The sequence below is a fragment of the Cyprinodon tularosa genome, unplaced genomic scaffold (genome assembly GCF_016077235.1).
Source record: "Cyprinodon tularosa strain WSP-4 unplaced genomic scaffold, ASM1607723v1 ctg385, whole genome shotgun sequence".
Lineage (NCBI taxonomy): Eukaryota > Metazoa > Chordata > Actinopteri > Cyprinodontiformes > Cyprinodontidae > Cyprinodon > Cyprinodon tularosa.
Genome location: NW_024039102.1, coordinates 109,524 through 137,405, shown reverse-complemented (window position 1 = coordinate 137,405; position 27,882 = coordinate 109,524). Strand labels below are relative to the sequence as shown.

Below are 27,882 nucleotides of genomic sequence, written 5' to 3'. Positions count from 1 at the left end.
TCTGAATATACTTTGAATTCGTAGTATTTTTGTTTTTGTAATATTACAAGTTTATTTTTTGTATCCCTTTAGCTTCATTCTCCTGAATTTATTGTCGTTACAAATGCAGACCGCGGGCTCAATGTAGTTTGTTTGAGTGGCGTTGCTATAATGTGATGTCATCGGGAGGCGCAAGGCCCATGGCGAATTCGGTGACGTCATCGGAAGGCGCAGGGACCATGGAGAATTTCTTCCTAAAATTGTCCGTTTCCAAACCGCAATCCCGCTTTCGAATAAAACCTACACCCCGCTATAATTACTTTAGTAAGCTGTCCAGACCAATCAAAATGTTTTGCGCAATTGTGCAAACGTTAAAACAATTATGTAATGTGACGTCATCAAAAGGCGCAGGCCCCCGAGTCAATCTGGCAGCCCGAGTCAATCTGGTACCTACACCGTGTTTGTTTTTTTTAAGGAAAGAATTTGTATCGTCACTTTTTTGTATGTTTTCCACGCGTCCTTTACTTATCCAGGAGCGCAATTAGAATGACACAGATATTTGATGTATCTGTTGCCAATCTAATCATAATAAACTCATCAGAATTCACATAGGTAAAAGTCTCTTAAACTTGTATCTTGTGGAAAAAACTTCCCTTGTAAACAAACTCTCAGTACTTATATCAGAATTCATGCAGATGAGAAGCTGTTCTCCAGTACAATATGTGACAAAAGTTTTAATCAAAAATGTCTTTTAACACATGATATTTCACACAGGTAAAAGTCCATTCTCCTGTACTTTTTGTGGCAAAAGGTTTTTATTAAAAAGGTACTTAGACTAAACAAGAAAATTCACACAGGTGAGAGGCCATTTAAATGTCTAATTTGGAGAAGGCTTCGCCTGTGAATCTATTCTTAATGAACACATGAGAATTCACAGGGATGAGAAGCCTTTTGAATACCCTGTGCATTAAATGTGCACGAAAGTATGGAGCATGCGCATACATATGGGTCAATTGAAACAAAAGTGTACTCATGACGTCACAAGAAATTAATAAATAAGTAATTTATGAATAAAGTTGAAAGTATAATGAGCAATAACTAAATAAGGTAATTATTACAAAGGAGAATAAATAAAGAAGCTAATTAAAAGAGATTTATCGTTTGTGTCTCAATGTAAATTTTGATTTATACTTGCATTTATTTGTTTATTGTATTTTTGGGGGCAATTAATTGTATCCTTATTTATTTATTCAGCATTTATTTATTTCTGTATTTATTTTTAAATATGGCAGAGCTTGGGCCTGTTTCAATAAGGAAGTTCAACCAACTCTGAGTTAAAACTTGAACTCTGAGTTGACTTATCCTGAGATTGGAAACTCTGAGTTTTGGGTTTCAGAACAGCTGAAATGAGTTAGTTCAATCAACTCTAAATTGACTGACTCTGAGTTAAGCGTGTGCACCACAACTATAAAAAGCCATTATCAATGGAGCACAGATATTACGATTCACCATGGCAACAGCGTCAGACAAAAAAAGGTGTGCATATTTCTCACCAGCAGAACTGGATGTGCTTATGCAAGCATATGCAGAATTTGAACATGTATTTAAAAAAAAAAAGCAACAAGGCTGCAGCGGCGAAGGAGAGAGAGTTAGCTTGGGTGAAAATAGCTGCTCGAGTCAATGCGTAAGTTTACATTTTAATTACTTTTATACAGTGTTGGGTGTAATGAATTAAGTTACTTAAGTCATATAAATACTGTAATTAAATTAAAGACTATAAAACAATAGTGGATTTAATATCAAATTTTAAAAGGTATATTTTAATTTGAGCTTTCTCCCTCTAGTTACACACTTTGGTCAATTTAAGATTAATTCATGCAATTGAATATTGTTTATTTGAAAGCATTAGAAGTGCAGTTTCTTGTCTCTCCTTGTATTGTTCATGTGGTTGAGGTTGATTTGGGATTTAGAAAGTAATTAATAAGTAAGTAAAACAAATTAGTAAGTAGACCAATACTTTCTAGAGACAGTAATTATTACATTAATCTAATTAGACTTGTTGAAGATAAAATTTGTAGTTAGTAATTAAGAACTATTTTAGAGTAACTTACCCAACTGTTATAATATCAGAGGTGAAACTGGAAGAACAGTATTTTATTAAACCTAATTTAGTTTTCATGGATAGGTGCAATCCTACAGGCATCAAAAGAACATGGCAGCAGCTGAAAATGAAATATAAAAACATACTTCAAGCAGGTAAGCCTTGAGCACATCATGGGAGTAGAGTAGCTACCTGGCTTTACAAACAGGATCATCCATAAAAGGACATGCCATTTCATTCCCTTTGATGCGCTCTACGTGACTGAAATGTGTGCAATGAATACTGTATGTCCCCAAAGAATCAATGAGGTGTTTAAACACCACTTCCTCTTTAAAAAAGGGGAGGAGACCAAAATAAACTCTGGATTTTCTGAAGAAAACCTGCTCCCGACCAGGTTAGGTTCACAGAGTAAATTCCCATGGTAACTGACTCTGAGTATAAGTTACCTCTCTTTCAGAAACGGGCTTGACTTACTCTGCTTTCTCAGGTTTAACTTACCTCCCTTTCTGAAACAGAAAACCTAGAGTTTCCCTCATTTCAGCGTTAACAAACTCAGAGTTTTCACTTAACCTCCTTTCTGAAACAGGCCCCTGATCCTCCACGAGTCTGACATAGGGGAAAAATTGCAAATCTTCTTTTAGAAAACAAGCTCGTATGAGCGATGCAAACAGCAACTTTTAAACAGAGCATGGATGTTGAGAAATGGGAACGCGTTAAATAGGCGTTATCTCTTGGGAGCTGGTACAGGGTTTTACATGTGCATATTTTTTTCAAGTGGTGAGGGATGTTCTTTTCAAAAAATTGAAAAAAATCCTCCAATGTACTAGCCAAGTAAACTAGCCCCATAAACTAGCCTCAATCAATGGACTGGTGGGCCAATCACAATGCAGAGATGTGTTTTGAATTTCTGGATGCAAAGCGGGCGGGGTTTTTGAGGGCGTGACGACAAAGCTGCGCGAAGCTGGAAAAAGCACAACAAGGAAGATGGCAGCAACTATTGAACAGTTCTCATTTGACTCAGCTTTGGAAGGAATAGACTTTGGAAGGATTAGACTTGGGGTTTTTGTTTAAAGCAGGAAGAGGCTCTACGCTCATTCATTTTTAAGAAGGACGTATTTGCTGTTTTACTGACAGGCTGTTTGTTTACACTCCCCCACTAGCTTCCTACGCTCTTCCTACGTCACAGTCAGTTTCGCTCATTGGTCAGAGCGTTGGCCAATAAGCACAAACATGGTTTGAAAAACAACGGGTTGTTCTCATCAACAATCTTAGGAGAATAAATAATGAGTTATCAGTATATACAGGAGAATTATTAGCAATATTATTGGTATTACAATGGATGGAGGAAGTGAGACCATCAGGATCAATTATATGTTCAGACTGGAGTTCAGCTTTAATCAGTGTACAAAATCATAGTTCGCAAAGTAGATCAGACATTTTAATTGAAATACAGCAAGTTTTATATCAAGTTCAAATGATAGGTATTAGTGTTATATATATTTGGGTGCCAGCACATATAGGGATTAAAGGAAATGAAATTTCAGACAAGATTGCTAAGGAAGCATCACAAAATAAAACCATTGATATGATGATTAACTTAAGTAAGACAACAATAATAGTATCATCAAACAAAGGATACAGGAAAGGTGGCAAAAACAATGGAAAGAAGACAGGAGAGGAAGATGATTTTATAGGATTCAACGGAAAGTCTGAGAAATGAGGATAATAGAAGGAAGCAGGAGAGAGGAAACAGTTATTTCAAGACTTAGATTTGGACATACAGGATTAAATCATACACTATTCAAAATAGGGAAACATGTGTCAGGCAAATGGTAATTTTTAGGAAGAAGAACGAATTTGGTTAGAGACCTAAATAAGGAGAAAGTTAAATTTGATTTGATAGATATTCTGCAGAAATGGTCAAAAAACGTTATCTATATTTATTTAAATATTTAATAATAACAGGAATAATTAGGAGGATTTAGTATTTGTAAAGTAATATTATAGATATATAGATAAATAAATATAAGTTTCTTTATGAATAGGGCAATTCTGATCCACACTCCTCACCAGCTGGTGGCGGTAATGCACCGAAAAGTTGTTTACCGACCGCCATTAAACGAAACAAGAAATCAACAATCTTCCGATGTCTCATTCATCGGAGCCAGGCTAAATTACACATTTAATTTCACATTTAATCTGGTTTATGAGGCAACTTTCTTCGTTTAAATTTCCAGAGATTATTCTCCAGCAGAGGGCGGTAGTGCCTCTGCTTACTGGCTTTCAGAACAAACAGGAAGTAGCTGTGTCCGTGACTCCAGCCGGAAGCATCGTTAGCTTAGCTGTGTTTTATCAGTGTGTGAGGATCCATTGTGAGTCTGCGCAGCAACGATGGGTTCAGTTCAGCCTCTGAGAGAGTTTATCAGACAGAGACTAACTGCTGCTGCTGAAGAAATCTTCTCAGAGGTGGAAAAAACCATCATCCAGTACGAGGAGGAGATCGACCGTCAGAGACTGCTGGACATCAGCTGGAGACCCCGGATCAGCTCACAGAGAGCAGGTTCGGTTCTGATGGGTTCTACTGGGGGGACATTAAGGGAAGTTTCGTTTAATATTTTTTTGTTGCTATGTGACTAAAAATCCGACCGGTAACATGACCGCTTAATGGAAGGTTCCCCGTCCAGTATGTAATAGTGGGTGTGTTACTTATTATTATAATTTTTTAAAACATACTTTAATAATCCCAGAGGGAAATTAATTATCTGCATTTAACCCATCCCCTTTGGGAATAGTGTAGGGAGCATTTTGGCTGTTTTAGGCTGCTGCAGCTTTTACCACTGTACGCTCTGTCGCCTAGCAACCATTAGAGTTGACGCATAAAGCAGGAAAAGAATGAATACCGAACTTTTCACTGCTGTTCTGGGTGTTAATATTTTTGAAGAGCTTCGACAGCTGCATCGTGTCAGATTTATAGTCCCCACGCTGCCGATATATTAGAATCTGTCCTTAAAATACAGCCAAACTCATTTACCCAGGGACAGATAAAATCAATTCAATAAACCAAACATTACCTGCCAGTTTTCTGACTAAATAACTATTTCAAAAACTATTTTCATTAATTTCAGATGGAACTATTGACAAACTTGTATTATATTAAACTGCACTTCCAATATTCCCCACTGTTTGGCGCCAAGTACCTTTTTTCTCTTAACACAGAGCAGTTGGCTTTGTTTGATTCGCATTGAATCCTGGGATATCCAAGGATACATAGGAGACACCTGACCCATCCTTTAAAACGGGCAAAAAGAAAGAAGCATTTGTCAGCTGCATAACGAAGAGTCATATGCTACGTTCACACCGGACGCAGCAAGAGCAGCATAATCGCTTCTGCTGCTTCATTTTTGCTTCTTGTACCAGTTAGTTCTGACGCGCGGCTGAAGCAGCTTTGCTGCTCTTTCTGCGCGGTGCAAAAGTGGGTCTGACTCTGCCTTGCAGCTATATTTGCTGTGATCAGTGGGAATAAAGTAGTTTTTGATGTTTTTAAGTGAGAAAGTCCACCTGAAAACTTAATCAGTGCAGTCATTTAAACCAGATTACAATCCCACCTTCTGATATTATTTCTGTCGGAGCCGCTCAGACCCCCACATACCGGCGGTGCGCCAACAGTAGGAATCCCTTCAACAGCAGCCTATGGCCCGGTCGCCTCCGCGGCAGCTGTTAGATGTTTTCCATCTAAATAATCCGATCTGCAGGCACCAGAATAATAAAAGCGAACATATTCTGCCGGCAGATTTCTGCATTTTAAGTTAATTTATGCGTCAATAAACTGTTTCAGAGGAGCGATCACAGCGCTCTGTGTCATCAGCGATATGTCTCTCCCTGTCAGCTCCCAGATCAGCTTCTCTGATTGGTTGACGCGGCGCGTCGAGCAGCAAAAGTTCAATTTTTCCATCTCGCGCAGCAGTGCGTTTGCGGCGCGCCACGCGCGTCAGATGCTTAAACGCGCCTGACACGCTGCTTCAGCTGCTCAGACGCGCTGCGCCTGCTGCTCAAAACGCGGCGCGGGACCTTTTGCTGCGCCTTGACGCGCGTCAACCATTGACTTTGCATGTAAACTCGCTGCCTCTGCCGCGCCAGCTGCGTCCGGTTTGAACGCAGCATTAGCCTAGTAAACTAGCCCCACTCGCCAGCAGCCAAAATTATTTTGGCCGCTGGCCGATCAATGCCCCAGGCCCTAGAACTGGCAGGCCAATCACAATGCAGAGATGTGTTTTTTGAATTTTTGGATGCAAAGTGGGCGGGGTTTTGAGGGTGTGACGACAAAGCTGCACGACGCTGGAGAAAGCACAACAGTAGCATGCACTGCTGCAGCAGCAGCTTTCAATGGAGCACTGTGTTAAAAGTTCTCTTCTCTTTTCTGTTGCTGTTGTTCAATAAAAGTATGTTTTAAGATCATTTGAGGCGGGAATATTATACTTTAAAGCGTCACTATATGGTCAATTTTCCGAAGTCGAGAGGACCGCGCGACCAACGGAGCTCCGAGGCTAACGGCAGCCAGGGCTAACCGCTGCCCGTCTGCAGCGGCCCTCTCTCGGCATAGTCTTGTGTGAAGGACCGCTGGCTCTGATGGCGATTTTTGACTCAGCTTTGGAATCAGTTTTGGAAGGATCAGGCTTGGGGTTTTCATTGAAACATGAGCAGGAAGAGGCTCTACGCTCATCCATTTTTAAGAAAGACGTATTCGCCGTTTTACCGACAGGCTTTTTGTTTACACTCCCCCACCAGGTTTCTGTCCAGCTTCCTACATCACAGTCAGTTGTGCTCATTGGTCAGAGCGTTGGCCAATAGGCACAGACATGGTTTGAAAAACAACGGGTTGTTCTCATCAACAATCTTCCGATGTCTCATTCATCTGGGCGAGACTAAATTACACATTTAATCTCCCATTTAGTCTGGTTTAGCAGGCTAATTTTCCCTAGTAATAATATAATTTCAGATATCTTGATGATTTTTTTTTATTTTTATATTTTGTTTGTTTTTTGTTGTTGATTATTTCTGAATATGACAGCACGCTGACTGAAGGCTAAAGCGAAGTGTAATAACTTCAACTCAAACATAAATGTATCATCTGGGATGCAGAGCCTTTTTCCTTTCTTTTTTTTCAATTACAGTAAAGTTATAAACATTGGCCAGTTTCTAAGGACATGGAAAAGGACATCTCACATTTTGCGCTCTGCTCTGCCATCCAAGTTAAAATGTGATATCCGCAGAGAGAGAGAAAGAGAGCGAGGAAAAAAAAAAGCTTAGATATCATTAAGTCAAACAGCACTATGAATTTGGTTTGTCAGAATATGCACATCTCCATATGAATATGCAGATGTGTTGGTTGCTCTTAATGAATGAAAACTAACATCATTGCTAATGAAATTTTTAGAATCAGTTATGCATGGCTACAATCCTGCATTGTCTCCTAGGCTGAAGTGACCAAAACCTGATTTTTTTTTTCTTTCACCCACATGTGACCTTTATCTGATCTATTCATGAAAGTCATAACAACACAGATCCTATTTGTTCCAATGCGACCCAGGCCACTTGGCTATGTGGTCCTGAATCTTTTGAAATGTAACCTTTGTCTGAACGACCAACTGTGGCAGGCCGTTTTATCATAAAATCACCCTCATTATTTTATTTTTAACTTTTTATTTATTTAATTCTTCTGACTATCAGTAATTATTTTTAAGATATCAAATATAATGTTTGACTTGGAAAATCTAAATTTTGACTATACCTTATGACATTTTAAGATATCTGAAATTATATTATGACCAGGGAAAATATCAATTCAAGATATCTTAAATCACATTTTAAGAGAGTCAAAATGCATTTAGAGATATCATTTGAAGTATCACACCTGGAGTTACAATCCAGATATCTAAAACTCAATTCTAAATAGTCAAAATAAAATTTTTAGATATCTGAAATACCAAATAGCCCCGCATAGTGCTGTCACTAAGCTGTCCAAATAGCTACTTGCAGAATTTTTGGGTGGCTGCAATGGCGCTGGTTCTTCTTGAAAAAGTTGTTTCAAAATGCCACAATATAGAAAGAACTCGGCAGTATGGGATGTGCGGAGAGCAAGAACTTTGTCAACTCGAAGGCTTCTTTCAAAATTTACCACGGGGAAGTTAGTTTGAAGCTGGATATTCAAGCTCCGCTGAGTTAGTGGCACTGATCTCACAGTAGATCCAATTCAGGAGCTCAGACTTCAGCCAGCCGCTCTTTGTTGCTCCCTCTTCTCACCGGCGGTGGTTCTGTTAGGGACCGTCAACAAGTTTCCAAACCACACTTGAGAAATAAAAATAAATATGTCCCTTGTCTTAAATAAATCCAATGATAAATACTGCTACTAGATTATAAGAATGAGGCACACCCATTTTAATTAAATTCTAAGTCTTTTTTTTTATATATATATTTTTTTAAAGACTTTTTTTGGTCAAAATGTATATTTTTTCCTCAATGTTACGTTAACCACTGACCCAAAATCTGTGTTAAATTGCTCTACTAGGCTGGACTGTGGCACGCTAATTTTTCTTCTTCCATTTTAAGCCTTCTCATATTTTATTTAGGAATTTCGAAATGAGCAAAAGTACAGTTTTTCCATAATAGCTTTAGGTCATGTAAATATAACCCGTCCCTCAAAACATGTTTAAAACTATTCTACTAGATGAGACAATGAGGCACACCCTTAAAGATATTGAGAGTACAAATATGTAAAGTTAAATTTCTATATACCCAGCAGTATTTTTAAACGGTACGTTCTCGTCTCCTTTCACCCAGTTATGTGCACTTACTTGCTTGTCAAATTAAGAAGATACTGTCTGGAAAGGAATACATAGAATGATATAACCAAGTGGCTGTTATAGTCTACAGAAACATCTGTTCAGAATACAAACTGATGACCCCTATGTTAAAAGTGTAGCCACCTCCGAAGGTGGTGAAAAACAACAGGAAAGATCCTGTGCGTCTTCCAGATACCAACAGAATAAAGCCATAGTGATTGATGTGGCCAATCCCAAATGATGCAAACATCAGGGAAATAAACATGAGAAATTGGAAAAAAAACCAAGAGCACAGGGAAGAACTAGAGAGAGTCTGAAAGGTGAAGCCATTGGTCTACCTGGACTGGGTCCTTTGCAGGTCGTAAAAAAGAGGATTTCCAGTCCTCTCTGACTGTCACTGATCCTCACTTAGAGAGGCACAAAGTAGGCAAGGAATGGATGTTAAACTTCTCCCTTCTGTTCTGTGTGCTGGTTTTATGTTTGAGGAGCTTCTGGAATAGAACCGTCATTGCAGACTTCAGATTTGTTTTTCACTCACTGCACAGATATTAAAATTATTGGAGCCCTGTGCTGCGTTGCATGGTGTCGCAGTTTGTAGCACTGATTCCCAGCCTGGGGTCTTTCTGAATGGAGTTTGCATGTTCTCCCTGAGCATGCGTGAGTTCTCTTCGGGTATTCCGGCTTCCTCCCACAGTACAAAAACATGACTGTTATGTTAGAACCTTGAGGCAGTGGAGAGTAAACCCCTTGAGGTTAAATATATAGGTTTTTAGGTCAGACACAGGCTTTGTTTTTCCCTCTTAGCTCCTGCAGATAGTTTTGCAGGATGTTACTGAATAGTTCTCGTCTTTCTTATCTTCATACCTTTAGATAATCAATCAGGTTTCCTCCCCATGGTGACCATGATCTGTTTTCCTTTGCAGATTCAACTTATCCACCTCATTCTGTGTGTAAGGAGGAAGATCCTCCTGCTGAGCTGCAACCCTGCAGCCAGGAGAGAAGCTCTAGCTGGGATCAGAAGCAAACCGAAGAACATCTGCAGATAAAGAAGGAGGTCAAAGAACCAGAAGCATCTGAAGCTTTGCTTGTAAAAGAGAAACCCAGCGAATTCTGCAACAGTCAGGATGGACAGCCTCTTCCCCAGAAGCAGGACATCCATACCTCCTTTATCAATACTGTTTATAAGGAACAACCAGAATCAGACAGAGAGCAGATCCTCTCTCAGGACATTCCTACAGATGGGAACCGGTTCTGGGAAGGAAGGAATGATGAAGATTTTGGACTGATTACAGAGGAAGAGGGACCCCAAAGACAGAGAGGTCTAGAAAGCAGAGATCGAACGTTCTTTCTTGCTCACATGCAAACTCCTACATCTGAAAGGTCTTTCTCATGTCCCATCTGTGGAAAATGTTTCCCTCAAAGAGGCTTTTTGAGAGTCCACCTGAAGATCCACTCAGATAAGAGTCTGTGTCAGGGACAGATCTGCACCAAGGGTTTCCTCAGCAGCAGGAACCTGCCTGACCACATGAATACTCACACAGGTGAGAAGGTCTTCACCTGTTCCATCTGTGGGAAAAGCTTTAGCGCTAAAGGCACATTGAATGTTCACTTGAGAATCCACACAGGGGAGAAGCCTTTTACCTGTCAGACCTGTGGGAAAAGCTTTGTAGTCCGAGGCCATCTGACGGATCACAGCAGAACCCACACAGGAGAGAAGCCTTTCTCATGTCAAACCTGCGGAAAATGCTTCAGTCAAAGCACCCATTTAAGAGTTCACAGCAGAGTTCACAGCAGCAACAGGCAGCTGACTGGCCGCTAGAACCACAGAAATATCGACTTGGTTACAGATCAGGTGAAAGCAATAATGATAGCAAGGCATCTTTATGCTAAGGCTAACCGTCCTGTCAACAATTTAATCGTCCGTTATTTGGCGGTTGATTTTTGCGTCCTCTATTGAACTAACGAGGGGTGTGATTTGTCGAGTATTTTTAATAAATGTCCAACACACATCTGTCATAAACCTAAATAAAGAATTTAAATGTATTATGTTTACATTTGGTTACTATTCCTAGTGTAAATGAGCTCTCTTCCTGTTTAACTGTCCCAGCTACTCCTCCTCAGATATATTCGTTCTTATATATTTATTCTGTTTGTGTAAAAAAGTCTGCGTCTCATTGAACAGCCAACTATGCTGCGATACATTTGCTGTTGGCAACATTACCTGCATCAGAATATGAAAGATATATTAGCAAAATATGCAAATTCAGTTTTTCTCTCACTTTCTTTGACTTTACTGATATTTAAAGTTTATAGAAGAGTAGTTAAAACACATAATTTTTTTTATTTCAGTTTTGATGTATTTCAGCAACAGGTTTTTTTTAAATTTTGCCTACATCCATTGGTAAAATGCTTATTATACTAAATAAATCTTATAATGCAACAGAGCTTCTTAAGTTATCCTAGCATCAGCTTGTCTCTCCAACACTGTTTCTTAGTAAAATCTATTAAAATTGAAAACACGTCATCTCAGAGCACTTTACAGAGACAATACAGTCTGGTTGGTTTAATGTTTTTTGTCAAGGAAAACCAGCTTATTGCATCAAGTCACTGACTTAGAGAAAATAGTCCTCCTGAATGAGCTTTCTTAGTTGACTCTTCAGCAATCTCTCACACCGGGCATGCATGCAGTGACAGTCAGGAGGAAAACTGGCTTTTAAGAGGAAGAAACATCCAGCAGATCCAGGCTCAGCGTGGGCGTCCATCTGGTGAGGCTGGAGTTCAAGGAGATAGAAGCAGATATAAAAAAAGAAGCAGAGATACAAAAGGTACCTGTTAACTGACTCCACAGGCGATTCATCCAGGAAAGAAACCGTTAGACGCGCTCCGAGACAGTTCTGATGTCAGAATGAAAGAGAACATCCTGTAAGCCAAGGTAAGAGAAACAGGACTACCCTGAAAAAGGGACCCAACTCAAATATCTAACATAGATGTCGATGAAAGCAGCACAACTATTATATTTCAATTCATGATACACTATATTGCCAAAAGTATTTGCTCACCTGCCTTGACTCACATATGAGCTTAAGTGACATCCCGTTCCTAATCCATAGGGTTCAATATGACGTCGGTCCACCCTTTGCAGCTAGAACAGCTTCAACTCTTCTGGGAAGGCTGTCCACAAGGTTTAGGAGTGTGTTTATGGGAATTTTTGACCATTCTTCCAGAAGCGCATTTGTGAGGTCGCACACTGATGTTGGACGAGAAGGCCTGGCTCTCAGTCTCCGCTCTAATTCATCCCAAAGGTGTTCTATCGGGTTGAGGTCAGGACTCTGTGCAGGCCAGTCAAGTTCATCCACACCAGACTCTGTCATCCATGTCTTTATGGACCTTGCTTTGTGCACTGGTGCACAGTCATGTTGGAAGAGGAAGGGGCCAGCTCCAAACTGTTCCCACAAAGTTGGGAGCATGGAATTGTCCAAAATGTCTTGGTATGCTGAAGCATTCAGAGTTCCTTTCACTGGAACTAAGGGGCCAAGCCCAGCTCCTGAAAAACAACCCCACACCATAATCCCCCCTCCACCAAACTTTACACTTGGCACAATGCAGTCAGACAAGTACCGTTCTCCTGGCAACCGCCAAACCCAGACCCGTCCATCAGATTGCCAGATGGAGAAGCGCGATTCGTCACTCCAGAGAACGCGTCTCCACTGCTCTAGAGTCCAGTGGCGGCGTGCTTTACACCACCGCATCCGACGCTTTGCATTGCACTTGGTGATGTATGGCTTGGATGCAGCTGCTCGCCCATGGAAACCCATTCCATGAAGCTCTTTGCGCACTGTTCTTGAGCTAATCTGAAGGCCACATGAAGTTTGGAGGTCTGTAGTGATTGACTCTGCAGAAAGTTGGCGACCTCTTCGCACTATGCGCTTCAGCATCCGCTGACCCCGCTCCGTCAGTTTACGTGGCCTACCACTTCGTGGCTGAGTTGCTGTCGTTCCCAAACACTTCCATTTTCTTATAATACAGCTGACAGTTGACTGTGGAATATTTAGGAGCGAGGAAATTTCACGACTGGATTTGTTGCACAGGTGGCATCCTATCACAGTTCCACGCTGGAATTCACTGAGCTCCTGAGAGCGACCCATTCTTTCACAAATGTTTGTAAAAACAGTCTGCATGCCTAGGTGCTTGAATTTATACACCTGTGGCCATGGAAGTGATTGGAACACCTGATTCCAATAATTTGGATGGGTGAGCAAATACTTTTGGCAATATAGTGTATCTTCATAAAGTCAAAATTAACATGATTTATTTTTATCAGATCAATTTAATCCCATCCAAATGAAGTAAACAACTCTGGTCCAAAGATAACTTTTGTTTTGTCTGCATTCAGGAGCAGAAAGAGTCATTCAGGCTTTTGTTGAAGACATGCCTGTAGTCTATGTAATGGTTTACATAGACTACAGGCAGAGAATTTGCCCTAGCACTGATCCTTGAGGTACTCCACAGGTAGCCCCGTAGCTTAAAAAATGTTTTATTGACGTGAACAAACTGTCAGAAATCTGTCAGGCTGATGAGATTAAAACCAACTTAGTGCTGTTCCCCTAATTACTAAAACACGTCCAAGCTTTTCTAAATTAATATTGATTCAGCTTTGCTTGAACTTTTTTTCATTATTTTCTTAACAAATACAAAGAGGTAAAAAAACATTTACTGAGTTACTATGAGGGGGGGGGAGACTTTTACAGTAATTAAATTTTGCGCAGAAAAAGAAAAAGGGCAACGTGTTTACAACTGCTTTATTTGTACTCTTAGAACAAGTGGATAAATATTGTTCCATTTAATTAACCAAAACTGGCGAAAAATATAAAGGTGATAATAATGGGCTTTAATAAGTATCTAATGCTAGTGAGCTGATGTCAGATTGTCCTTCATTGCAGGAAAAGTTCCATGTAAAGAATTTAAAATTTTCTTTTGTAGCCGATTCATTTCGTCTGTATTTCCATTGTGGATCTTTCTGTTCTGAATGCTAATATGAACTGTTTGAGTTTTTTTTCTTTTGGATAGTTGGACATGACAGAAGCTCCAATAAACTCATAAACTGGGATATAATTATGGTTTCCCTGTGGCAACATAAAATAAATGACTGAATTATTTCTGCTCTTTGCTAAATTTACTGACTTGGATTTTATTGCTTTAAAATATTTTATCATAATCAGCAAAGAAACAAAAAAAAAAACGATGGAACCCTTTAAACACTTTTTTTATTATTTTTTTTTTAAAGTTTTGAATGCAATGCTTATTTATTTAAATCAGTTTTAGCCTCCTGCCAGAAGGGGGCGCTAGCTAAGTTAATGTATCACCTATTTTTCAAACAGGAAGCAGTTGTGTTCGGTAACATCCGGTGCGGTCGTTAGCATCGTTAGCTTAGCTGTGTTTTTGTTATCGTGTGGGGACCCAGTCTGAGTCTGCGCAGCAACAATGTGTTCAGTTCAGCCTCTGAGAGAGTTTATCAGACAGAGACTAACTGCTGCTGCTGAAGAAATCTTCTCAGAGGTGGAAAAAACCATCATCCAGTACGAGGAGGAGATCGACCGTCAGCGCAGACTGCTGGACATCAGCTGGAGACCCCGAGCCGTTCAGAACCCCGCAGGTGGGTCCGGTAACCGGCAAATTAAAATAAATTAGTTAATTTAGTTGGTATCTACTGTCTGTTTCGTTATGGGGTTTTAAAAAAAAACACACTCCTCAGCTGCCCCTCAAAACAAACCACCAGAAGCAGCTTTAAATTGCCTGTGATAACTGCGATAAGGTGTTGGTTGAAGATTCGTTTTACTTTTAAACGTATCATTTCCTAAAAGGGATGTGGTTTGACTGTCTCCATGGTAACATCTGTCAATCCCCCCAAAGCTCAAATCAGCAGCTCACTTTCTGTGCTCAGCTCCCTGAGGGCAGATTTAGGAAACTAGCTCCTCCTGTCGGGTCATGAGCTACAGGAACCATTGGTGGAGAAACGGGTCCAAACATGGGTGGGGAAAGGTGTTGGCAAGAATTAGAGGTGGTGAGTCCATAGACGACACTGAAGCGGAGACCAGAGATGATGGTGATGATGATGGATGGGATTAGGAATGATTTCAGCTCATGTTAGATGAGGTCACACTGAGATGGTTAGACATTTCCAGAGCTGCCATGCTGGAGGACAGAGGGAAAGAGGACATGGAACAAGATGAATCGATATGGCGACTTTTAAAAGGCAGCAGCAAAAAGAAAAGGTTGTAATGGAGACCGAAACCTACTGAGAGGTGGTCCTATATTTCACATGATTTATTAGTTGAGAGAAAGTTTCGGTGAAAATATTTTTTATAGACGATCCAGAGCCATGGAGGTAGGACATTTTCGCCACTGAAAGACCAAGAAAAGTCAGATTGCTATGGCATCCAGTAGTTCAGCTCATCCAAAATCCTGGCAGAAATGTGAAACCAGATACTATTGGTAATTATTTCTCAAAATCCAAACCATGATAGAAAAAAAAAATCAACGGATTGAGAGTTTCTACTCCATATTATATTCCTGTTTATAGTGAGAGATGTATTATGGTTACCTCCGACAAAGAGGTTATATGCCCAATGGCATTAGTTTGTCTGTTTTCAAAATAGAAAAAAACTGCAGAAATTTTTTGAGAAGGTGCATGTTGTGACTGGCAACATATGATTATATTTTGGTGATGATCCACATCTCCCTGGATCCAGAGCTTTTGTTTTTGTAGGATTTTTATCATCGGGAGATAGGGCCATGTTTTGAAAATAATAATAATAATTGAACTTAATTGATCTCACATTAGAGAAATTTACCCTCTGGGAGCAGTGGGCTGCCATCATGGGACGCCCGGGGAGCAATCGGGGGTTAGGGGTCTTGCCCAGAATATAAGTATAAAACTTTCTATCGAATGGAAATACTTTTTGGCCAAAATTGATGTTAGAAGGTGGCAATAATTGCTATAGCTTATGACCCTTAGGTTTTGATCAAGACTGGATTCTATAATGCAGAACACATTCAAGTGAGGGGATAGTTAGAATTTTGGATGGTATAATCTAAGAAATGAAAACTGAAAAACCAATGCAACTACTGCCATATAGTAGCCAGGATCCTGCCGAATCAGTAACATGTCAACAGATTTCATGTGCTTTCAATATTGTACACCCCAACAAGGCTGGAAAGGGCTATGGGGAAATTGCCAATTCCACTAACCGTGTTTGGAGGAACAAGAATTATCAGCACCATCCCAAGAGCACATTCCCTTCTGTGAAGCATGGGGTGGTAGCATCATGCGTTAGGGGTGTTTTTCTGCACATGGAACAGGGCGACTGCACTATATTAAGGAGAGGATGACCAGAGCCATGTATTGTGAGATTTTGGGGAACAACGTCCTTCCATCAGTTAGATCATTGAAGATGGGTCGAGGCTGGGTCTTCTAACAAGACAATGACCTAAAGCACAGAGCCAGGATAATCAAGTATTGGCTCTGTAAGAAGCAGATCAAGGTTCTAGTGTGGCCTAGCCAGGCTGCAGAACTTAACCCAATAGAAAATCTTTGGAGGGAGCTCAAACTATGTTTATCGGCAAAAGCCAAGAACCCTGGCTGATCTAGAGAAGATCTGTGTGGAGGAGTGGGCCAAAATCCCTCCTGCAGTGTATTTAAACCTGGTGAAAAACTACAGGAAACGTTTGACCTCTGTAATTGCAAACAAAGGCTACTATACTAAATATTAACATTGATTTTGTAAGTTGTTTAAATACTTTTCTGCAGCAGTTTCATACAAATAAATAGTTAGAAAATCATACATTGTGATTTCTGGATTATTATTTTTAGATTATGTCTCTCACAGTGGACATGCACCTACAATGACAATTTCAGTCCCTTCCATGATTTCTAAGTGAGAGAACTTGCAAAATAGCAGGATGTTAAACTTATTTGCCTCTCTCTATCTCTAGTGTGTATATGTGTGTGTTAGAATTTTAATTATAAATAATTCAATGGCCAAGTGACCATTTGAATGTCTGAATACAGGTATTACCTTATAAAGTCATAAACGCGCTGCTTTGTTTTAAAAAAATATGAATATAAAAAATATAACAGCGGATGTCTGGGGGACAGTGATTCTCCTACATGTTATGAATGCTGGCGTACCATAAATGATAAATTATGAACAGTTTAGTTTGTGCCTTCAAGTCGTTTGCCCATAGAAAGTCGTTACTTGGTTATAACCTAACAGAATATCTTCAGAACGGCTCTAAATTACACAAAACTCATATGAGTGAGTAGAACATGATGTAATAACGTAAAATCATGGGCCCAATGTAAAAAGATCTCCCTTTAGGGAGTCACAATATGTCAGGGGAAAATTAGCTGCTTGGTGGAGGACTGCGCCCTCCTAGTTCTTTACTAGTTCCTTATTTTTTCATCTGGAAACTTTTTAGCTTTAAATACCTGTTCATTTTTTCTAAATTGGTTACATTTCAGGGGAAAACACGCTAACTAACATTGATTGGTGAGCCACTGAGATAATGATGCACAATAGCCACCCTCTACTAATATCTATGGCAATGCTAGCATGATCAGCTAACCTGCCTCCAACTGTTAATCTCTGTGCGTCACAGCTGGTTTGATATGTTGCCAGAACTCTCCTATCTCCATGGCTCTAGCCTGATCCAGATTAGGTGCAGAACCATAGAACATCTGAGGAGTTGGAAGCGGTGCTGCTCATGGTGGATGATGTGACTGGATCCAGTGATTCTGACTGATAATTATTTTCTCTGTGTTTTTCTTTCTTCAGAGTTCCAGAAACGTTTTCTCAGTACTAATGATGATGATCTCATTGAGCCGCCGCTCTATAACCAGGAGAACCTTTCTGGGCTGGAGGAACCAGACCCAGAACCTCTGAATGAGGGACCAGAATCTCTGCAGATTAAAGAAGAACCAGATGATTTGTACACGGGTGAGGAAGAAGAGCATGCTCGTCTGAAGGAGGAGACTGAGGCCTTCATGGGGAGTCCATCTTATGAGGAAGGAGAACACAGCCACCTAGAACCCGACTGGGACCAGATCCCACCTGAAACATGCCTAGCAGGTGATGATGAAGATCAGGAAGGAGGTGGTCCTGATGAACTGAGCCCTGATGAAGAGCAGAAAGAAAAGGAACAATGTTGGAAGGGAAGCAGATCCAGGAGGGATGAGAATCAGAATCTGTTTTCGTGTAAAATGTGCAGCAAAGCTTTTACTCAGAAGGGAAGCTTGACCAAACACCTGCGGGTCCACACAGGTGGGAACCCCTTCACCTGCCTCAGCTGCGGCCGGAGCTTTCGCAAACATTTCAGCTTGATAGTCCACATGAGGATTCACACGGGAGAGAAGCCCTTCCCCTGTCTGATCTGTGGCAAGAGCTTCTGTCAGAGAGGGAATCTGAACGTCCACATGAGAACGCACACGGGCGAGAAGCCGTTCCCCTGTCTGACCTGTGGCAAACACTTCCAGCGGAAAAGTAATTTAACTGCACACATGAGGATCCACAGGAGGAACACGCTGTCATTGTGCGGCATTGGGAAGGAGCAGCTCTGAATCGAAGTTAACATGAGGTGTTAGGAAATATAAACGGTTAAAACTTGACTTCTTGCTTTTTTCATTGCAGGAAGCTAAAGAAAAACTTAAATTAAGTGATGAGTGTCTTGATCCTTTTCTAAAATGTTCCTAATGTTTGAAGGTTTCTGCTGCTAAAGGCCAGAACACACCGAATCCGATTTTGAGTCTGATCCGACGGATATCAACAATATGTGTATAACACAGAGACAGAAGTGAAACAAATCTGTGCAGATCTACCCACCCTGCCAAGTGGTAGCCTCTCCATACACAGATTAAAAAGTTGCGCAGAGTCGGTGTGTTCTGGCCCGAACACGCTTATCCTCAAATGATCAGCAGTTCATCAAACGTGCCAAAGTACACTCCTCGTTGCTTTGAGGTTTCTGCTGTTTAGTAAATGGAGTTCATGCAATGTGACGAGTGATCTGAGCTCACTGCTGCGATCCTTCCTTTATCGTTTATCCATGCATCTTTATCTCTCTGGAATAAAGGAACATCCTGTTTATTAGATGACCCATTATTTGTCCTCTGTAACTTTGCCAACATGCACAGAATTGCTTTTATACTCAGTATAATCAAACAAAATAACAGATCCAAACTTTATGATAAGCAGAATTTTGCCCACAGATTTAAAGGTTCTCATAAATCTCAGCTTGTTGATTCATTTTGTTTCTCTTCTTTTAATAGAAAATAATATTTCTCCTCCTCCTGTTGATTCTCTTAGAACCTGCAGAGTATTTTTACTTGTATGATTTGTAGAAAAACCTGAATCTATTCCTCCTGGCTTGTGTTTGTAGTGGTAACAGAAACCAGATGTTTCTGTTGGGTCTTTCATGTTTCCCAGCCTCTGCTTACCTGGAACGATGGAAGGAAGGCTCCTTTTATTTTGGATTCAATCAGCCTCTGCTGACACCTGTGCAGAGCAGTTGCGGAGCGCAGTTGGTGCACTCCACCTCCTTAGACAAACGACTTCAGCCCAGCTTGGATTGAGGGAAAGGGGAAGGCCATGGCCTGTGGGCCGGTTCTAATGATAATTAAATATCATCCAGGGGCCATGGATAAACAGTTTGCGGGCCTTGATTTTGACATATGTGCTCTAAGGCTTCTCATTCACCATGTCTGCCTGTAGAGAAAATTTTATCAATTGCGTAAACAGACCAGCTGACCAGATCCATGATTCAGGTTGTAGGTTTTTGGAAGATATGTGAAGAGAGGCTCCAACAGAAGACAAAACACAGAAGCTAAGTAGGATAGACAGGGAGAGAATGGCAAACAGAGAAAGAGCGTCCCACGAGAGCCACAGAAGAAAAAACTTTCACTCCACTTTTAATTTATTTTTAAATGCTTATTTTTTCAGATTATATGATTTTATAGCTTTACTTCTATAGTTTTTAGGTCAGTGGGTATAAACTACAGTCTTGGAGGGATTATTAATTGTATCTCTGCTTTCACTCTAAGATGAGCTCATTAGAGGTGAATTTCTCCAATGTGAGATCAATTAGGTTCCATAATTATTATTATTGTTATTATTATTATTAGCAGAGTCCTGCATAGCTTGACTTTATACCAGTGAGGTGGTTTAGCCATTCGATTCAGGTGGTTACAGGAGAGAAATTATGGACGATTTAATCAACATTTTAGGTGATGTGACTGACTAACTCAAAACCCATATCAAATCATACTAGACTGGACCGATGATGCAGACTTTTTTTCCTCTAATTTTAAATTATTGTTTTTTAATTAACTTCTATAATGAAGGACATCACTGCTTATTTTCATCTCCTATTAGAAGAAAATCATTTAGTCTGTTGTCAGTCCCTAAGTTAACCTCAGGAAAGCGCTACTGATGTCAGATCTCCTAAATAACATCACCTCTCTGCTTAAACTGGTAGCAAAAATTGAATGCAGTAGCCCAATTTTAGGCTGAGGAAGGCACCAAACAGCAGGTTTTAGACATGAAAGCTAGATTTCGACAAATGTGCAGTAAATTGTTAAAAATAATGCTTGAGACAACTATTTATACAGTTTTATTGGAAGTATCAGTTGCAAGTATTAATTTAAAGTAACATTTTAAAATGAAACTTTTCTATTTCTCTGAGAACCTAGATCACCATCACTCTCTAATTTAGCTTTAAATTTTCTTCTAATGTTCAGAATAAACAGTTTATTTTCAGCAGTCAGTGCCTAAATGTGTAATTTAAAAAAAGGGTGGATAGAGTGGTTTGATATGAGCAAATAAAATATATTTTAAGATATTGCCATAGGATAATATTTACCAAATCGTGCATATAACCATAAATTATAATCATTTGTTTAATTATATAACAAATATAAAACACAGTCTACCTTTCAAAAATGTCAGCACTTTGGTTCTGTTTGTGTTCCAGGATTTGGTTTTTAGGTTCAGTTACACTTCTGTCCTGCAGGTGGCAGTACCACTTTTTAACCACTAGAGTAAGGAACTTCCGGGTGGTGTCAGTTACTTCCTATATGAGCTTAGCCTGTGTTTATCGGTGTTGGATGATCCATTGTGAGTCCCCACAGCAACAATGTGTTCAGTTCAGCCTCTGAGAGAGTTTATCAGACAGAGACTAACTGCTGCTGCCGAAGAAATTTTCTCAGAGGTGGAAAAAACCTTCATCCAGTACGAGGAGGAGATCGACCGTCAGAGACTGCTAGACATCAGCTCACAGAGAGCAGGTTCGGTTCTGATGGGTTCTACTGGAGGGACATTAAGGGATGGGTTGGTGGAGACAGTTTGCTGCACAGAAATCAGTCAGCAAACGTTTCCACTTCATGGAAACCTGTGATCAACCGTGCAGCTTAAAGTCAATAATTAGGTATAGTAACCCCTGGGCATCACTGAATAAGTAACCTGATCATTTCTAACTACACTCACTGAGAAAAGATTACTGGAATTTCAACTAATCTCTCTTGCAAAAAAAAAAAAAAAAAAAAAAAAAAAAAAATATATATATATATATATATATATATATATATATATATATATATATATATATATATATATATATATATATCTGTAATAAATACATACTGTAATATTAATAATAACATCCATCAACTTACAAAAAATGTATTTCTGAAAATCCTCTAAAAGAAAAATCTGTATTGCTTTTAGTGGAAAAACTAGTTTTGGAAAAAAAAAAAGAGTGAAGTAAAAAAGTTGGTTTCTTGATTATTATTTAAAACTGAACTGGTAGAAAGTTTTTCCTGAATTAAACACACTGTCTGATAAAATTCCTAAACTATCTGTTTTTATGAGGTTAAACAGACTACTTCTATATTGATTAACAGGTAGGACATTTGAATATAATACTGTATCCATGTAACTTGAACAGAAACAATAGGTAACAGAAATCCAGTAATCCAGGTAACAGAAACAATAAATGCATCCAATGTAAAATAGATTTCTGATATATTCTAAGATATTTCTAATATTTCATTACAAAGCAAATTAAAAACCAATAAAGACATTAAGCCCATTGAAATATAAGATTCCTCGATTTGATCAATAATTACTGTAAATGCATTATTGCAGCTTGGTTCAGTTTAGTCCCATCTTCATGTGTAGAAAGGCAGCCCCACAGCTCACAGATAATGTGGGGGGATCTGTAAGACACGAAAACAACAAAAACATTAATTCCTCAGTCACATCGGTTGTGTCCGACTTTTTATTCTCCGGTCTGATTTTTTTCTTTTTTCACGTCATGCTGACTAAAATAGATAGGCTCCAACTAGGCAGAGTGAGCAGATCAGTAAGATTTTTGTATTTCCACCTGTTTCTGTGCTGCACAAATTATAACAGTTTTGCACATTTGATTTGGACAGATCATGAAAATTTATTGAATATAAATAAATGAATAAATAAACGTCGGAGCAGCTTTAAAGCAAAGCCCCACTTATTGAGTCTGTGCAGCATCTGAAACCAGAACAGATTAAGAACTCTTATATGCTGAAAGGTTGTAGATGGTTTATATGCTCACTTAGGCAATGAGAGTTGATTCTGTCTGCCCCTTGTTATTTTGTTTATTGTGAGGCTCAAAGAGGATGACTGCTTCACTATATCTGTTTTCTGTCCTCCTGAAGTTTTTTTTTCTGTTTCGAGGAGAGTGATAAGCTGTGCTTACTTTCCCTTGTTGTTGTTGCAATGCTCAAAAAGGGTCACTCTTTAACTATCATAGGTAAAGCATTTTTATTTTTATTTTTCATTGATTGTTTTTGCACAAGTCTGTCATAATTGGTATATACGCGATGTACAGACAAAACAGACTGTTCTCCCATGCGATTAACAGATTTTATTTTGTATTTCCTCCAAAGTGGATATATTTTACTTTGTAACTGCATCTTTCTTCCTGCCAGACCCATGAAATTGCTGCTGGAACTGTGTTGGGTGTTTATATTCCATTGGCTGTTAATGAGGTCTAAATTCCACAACTTCGTCCGGCAACTAACGATTATTTAAAAAATCGATGAATCGGCCGATTACTTTTTCGATTAATCGATGAATCGGACAAAAAATATTTTTTTATATTTTATACTCTTTATTCCAAAATAAACATTTTAGACAGAACAAACAAGCACACAAGTACAGGTTGCTCATTAACTGTACTGGTGCAATATGAAAAATAAATGTTTGTGTTAAAACTACGCAAACTTACATGAGAAATGTAGCTGTACATCCACAAAATATAGGGTACTTTGTTTCATAAAAGCGCAAAAAAGACATTTTTTTTTAAAAGCCCCTAAGGGGTTCAAACAATAGGCCCCCCCATTTCAACAAATGAGGTTTTTTTAGATTAATAGAGTTCTGCCTTTTAAGACAGGAAAGTATAACTGTTAAAGTTGCTACTTGAGAAAATACTGAACCATAGAGATAAAAATAGCCCTGTGATTCAAATTATAAATTGTATTTGGGATAAAAATGAGAGAACTAGGGGTACTAAAAAACACATCCTCCAAAGACAGATATTTACATGGGAATGTGGCATATAATTAATTGACATATTACTGATCTTGCTGGATTTTATTCTGCTTTACTTCCATAAATTGCAGGATCTTTACTTTATTTTTGCCAGAAGATTTAAACTTTAAAAGCCTTGCCCTCATAATTTGCAAGTTAATTTATTTATAAAGAAAATATAAACGCTGCTTAAGCTAATTCAAATGAAATTAAAAGTAAAATAAGTAGCCAACCTTATCCCTGTCTGTAACCTACTAACACGGTAAGGAAAGTATCAGATGAGCTACCTGAGAAACTAACGTTACGTTTTCCCACTTTAAAACGAAACAAACATGGTGGTCCCGTGCCATGTTAATTTGTTTTGACAAAAGTTGCATGTTCCCACTTTTTTCACTGTACAAAGCGCAGGCTATTTTAATTATTGTGATCAATTTGCGGCGTCAATCCCGGTGCATGCGCGCTTCATTTGCAGTCTGGACGCTGAGGGTAAACATCCTGCTGCTCTGACTGCAGCGCTGAGAGGGACTCCTGCGGGAGCGGGGGGAGGCGCCCCACGGCAGAGTAGGAACGATGCATGCTTTCACGTAAGAGTCTCCAAAAGCCGCCAGTGACACCGTAAAAAGTCGCCAGATTTGTCGCTAGTCGCTTTTTAAAAAAATAGTCGCTGGAGGGGTCTGAAAAGTTGCTGAGTTGGCAACACTGCACCTGCAGCACTGGCTCGCTCTGCCATATTTTTTCTTCTTCCCCCGCTTCAGTCAAGTGGATGTGATGACGGCGGCGGATGACGCATTAATCGCGCGACACAATTAATTGATGATGAAATTCGTTGCCAACGCTTTTAAAAGTCGATTTTTATCGATTCGTTGTTGCAGCCCTAATTTGTACCTAATCGTTATGGTACTGGGGTCACGGTTCGGTACGTGCATTTCCACGCAGAATACACACGGTACGGAAGTTTAAAATTGATCCGGTTGCAGAACTATTATCTAGCAAGAATTTCCTTCAGGACCCATTTAACCACTACCACCTGCAAGCTCTGATTGGTCCGTAGAAAAATAGACATGCCTGGATTGGTCTAGATAGTAAACGCCACCTTAAAATACAAACTGCGCTCTGTGGAAGGTACCGCTGTTGGGTTGTTTTGTTGCGAGAGAGTGCTAACAATGGCGAGTAGTGAGGAATTAGAAGATCCACCATCATCATTCAAGTCATTGGTGTAGGATAGCGATGGAGAGCGAGTGGTTGACGAAACAAAGACTGTCTGTCGTTGTTTTTCGACACCTGTTCATTACGTGAGTAGGCACAATTCAAATGTGTTGATACATATCAAACAACATTTGTTTTACAGAAAGTTGCAGCTTTCTCAGCTGGGAATTTAAATAATAAAAATCTGCCTTTGAGGATAGCCTTTCTGTCATGTTTTTTTTCTGCACCGTACCGAAAACGCATGAACCGTAGGGTCCATACCATTACCGAGGTACGCACCGAACCGTAGGGTCCATACCGAGGTACGCACCGACACGTAGGGTCCATACCGAGGTACGCACCGAACCGTAGGGTCCATACCGAGGTACACACCGAAACGTAGGGTCCATACCGAGGTTCGCACCAACCGTAGGGTCCATACCGAGGTACGCACCGAAACGTAGGGTCCATACCGAGGTTCGCACCAACCGTAGGGTCCATACTGAGGTACGCACCGAACCGTAGGGTCCATACCGAGGTACGCACCGAATCGTAGGGTCCATACCGAGGTACGCACCGAATCGTAGGGTCCATACCGAGGTACGCACCGAAACGTAGGGTCCATACCGAGGTTCGCACCAACCGTACGGTCCATACCGAGGTACGCACCGAACCGTAGGGTCCATACCGAGGTACGTACCAAACCGTAGGGTCCATACAGAGGTACGCAGCGAAACGAGGGTCCATACCGAGGTACGTACTGAACCGTGAGTTTTTTGTACCTTTCCACCCCTAGTAATTAGTGACTCGGCCCGTTCTCATACAGTGGTATGCTGACATTGTGGTGCATATAAGCAGGAAATTAAGATAATAAAAATTCAATTAGATTCAGTTTTAATGCAGTTCTAATGACCCAGAGTTTCACTCTTTCACTTTCTCCTCTTTTTTTAAACGTGTGTCAAAAACTGACAGTCTTCAAATGACCTTCAGGTAAAGACAAACTAAACAGAAAATCTGAGCTTTTTTCTGATAAAATGATTAAAGCACACCTTGTTGTTCATCCATAAAAACTGTCCTCAGGAACCTCAGGGTCATGTTTGATCAGGTCCTTGGAGGGTCACTTTAAAAAAGTCTGTAAAGTTTAAAGAACGATGTTACAATTGGATATTTAAATGATCAAGTCAGCTTTAAACAGACCTCAGACCGCCCACATCGCCCCGGCTTTATCTGCTCTTGGCTTCCAAGGTTTTCAGGTTTTCAATAACAGAGTTAAGGATTATATACGACAGCTATTATCCCGAGCTTACTGCAAGTTAGTTTGTCCAGAAATCTGAGTGCAACTGCATCATCATTTAAATCAGTGATGTCTTCTTTATTACATATGGCATAGTTTCTAGATTTTAACAGAAGGTCCAAGAGGGTGAAGATTTGGAGTGAGTGGGTTTTACATTGTGTTTGGGCTGAAAAAAGTGAGGGAGATCCACCCACCAATTACTCAGAACCAAGGAGAGGTCTTCATACGTTAATAAGACACTAAGAAGAACAAAATGATTGAATTAATATAATTAAATAATAACAATCACAATTTTGTTTCTCTAGATATTCCATATCAACACAGCTGTGAGGAGACAGAGCTTCAGTCGGGCCAGAAGCCTTCAAACAAAGAAATAATCTCCGGTTTGGACCAAGAGAAACCAGAAGCATGGCAGTCGGTGAAGGAACCAAAAGGTTCTGTAGCTCCCCTGATTAAAACGGAAATGGAAACAACTGAATTTCAGCATTTAAAAGAGGAAAATGGTGAAATCTGCATCAGTCAGGCTGGAGAACAGCTTGTTCTGAACCAGGAGACTGGTACCATAATGGTGAAGGACAGAGAGCAGGGAGAACCAAATATGGACCAGCTGTTCTCCCAGAACTCTACAGGAACGGAGCACCCAGACCAGATGGTGACCAATGATAAAGCATCTATACTGAGACAGAATAACGAGGATAAAACGAAACCAAAGAGACATGGTGCGGTGAAAAGGGCTTTATGCAAGATATGTGGTAAAAGTTTCAACCAGTGTTATTTATACGACCACATCAGAACTCACACAGGTGAGAAGCGTTTCTCGTGCCAAATGTGTGGAAAGAAGTTTGTTCAAAAAAGTAACTTGGTAACTCACATGAGGATTCACTCTGTAGGGAAACAACGTCCATGTGAAATCTGTGGTAAAACTTTCTCTCGTGACGATCGTTTGGCATCTCACATGAGCATGCATGCCGGTGAAAAACCTTTCCCATGTCAGACCTGTGGAAAAGGTTACAGTCAGAAGATTCATTTAATCCGTCACACAAAAACTCACACAGGTGAGAAACCCTTTGAGTGTCAGATCTGTGGGAAAGGTTTTATCCAGAAAGATAGTTTAATCACTCACACAAGAACCCACACCGGAGAGAAGCCTTTCTCTTGTCAGACATGTGGAAAACGTTTCAGTGACAGGAGTAATTTAATACATCACATTAGAACTCACACAGGTGAGAGGCCTTACTCCTGTAAGATTTGTGGGAAAAGTTTTATACAAAAAATAAACATAGTTACTCACATGAAAGTTCACTCAGGTGGGAAACGCTTCCCGTGTGAATTCTGTAGTCTGTGTTTCTCTCGCAGAGCTAATTTGACTTGTCACATGTCCACTCATACAGGCCTGGAAGCTTTTTCATTTCAGCCCTCTGAACATGAATTCAGTGAAGTTGAAAAACTTCAAACTCCACATGAGCGCTCACTCGAGTGACGAGGTGTGATCTAAGACTAATTTCAAAATGTCAGACATTACAACTGAAAAAGTTTTTTTTTGTTAAACTAAAGTATATTGTTTACAGCTTATTTATAAAAACAATGTAATGTTTATTTAGATATGTAACATGTATGAAAAAGCAATTTGGAAATGTCCATATTGAACTGTAAAAATCTTGTCACAGAAAATCCAACTAGATAAAAACGCACAGTTTAAAAATAAAGCTGCTGTTTCTAGCATTTTCTGCATTCATTTGTTTTTAATGATGGATCTGATAGTTTATGTTGCTGCCATGCTTTGTTTTTTTTATGCCTTTCATGTCAGCCTAGTGAAGCTTTTATAATTTTTTTACTCTGTGATATATTTAGACAGTCATGTGACATAAA

The 27,882-nt window shown here is 39.7% G+C and overlaps 2 protein-coding genes across 3 annotated transcripts in view; both read left to right on the top strand.

The window, feature by feature from the left end:
- Positions 1–27,735, top strand: part of LOC119791260 (zinc finger protein OZF-like) — a 53,518-nt gene extending 25,783 nt beyond the window's left edge. Inside the window, exons 1-2 of one of the 2 annotated variants that reach the window (XM_038297274.1) lie at positions 21,001–21,253; positions 26,319–27,735. In XM_038297274.1, coding sequence (XP_038153202.1) covers positions 21,103–21,253; positions 26,319–27,493 — 1,326 coding nt within the window. In that variant the 5' untranslated portion in view covers positions 21,001–21,102 and the 3' untranslated portion in view covers positions 27,494–27,735. Of the gene's footprint in view, positions 1–21,000; positions 21,254–26,318 lie in introns of those variants that run through there. The other variant, XM_038297275.1, reaches the window with a different exon arrangement.
- Positions 4,288–19,058, top strand: LOC119791220 (zinc finger protein 182-like). The gene is made up of 4 exons (XM_038297200.1): positions 4,288–4,640; positions 9,843–10,733; positions 14,387–14,572; positions 17,754–19,058. Exons 1-4 carry the CDS (start codon positions 4,472–4,474, stop codon positions 18,533–18,535), a joined length of 2,028 nt encoding a protein of 675 aa, XP_038153128.1. The 5' UTR covers positions 4,288–4,471; the 3' UTR covers positions 18,536–19,058.
- Positions 27,736–27,882: the final 147 nt, after the last annotated feature.

Excerpts from the sequence above, each read along its gene's own strand:
- LOC119791220 (XM_038297200.1), top strand. The coding sequence starts at position 4,472 with ATGGGTTCAGTTCAGCCTCTGAGAGAGTTTATCAGACAGAGACTAACT. Across the intron at positions 4,641-9,842 it reads GATCAGCTCACAGAGAGCAG|ATTCAACTTATCCACCTCAT; the intron begins GTTCGGTTCTGA and ends TTTCCTTTGCAG. Across the intron at positions 14,573-17,753 it reads AGCCGTTCAGAACCCCGCAG|AGTTCCAGAAACGTTTTCTC; the intron begins GTGGGTCCGGTA and ends TTCTTTCTTCAG.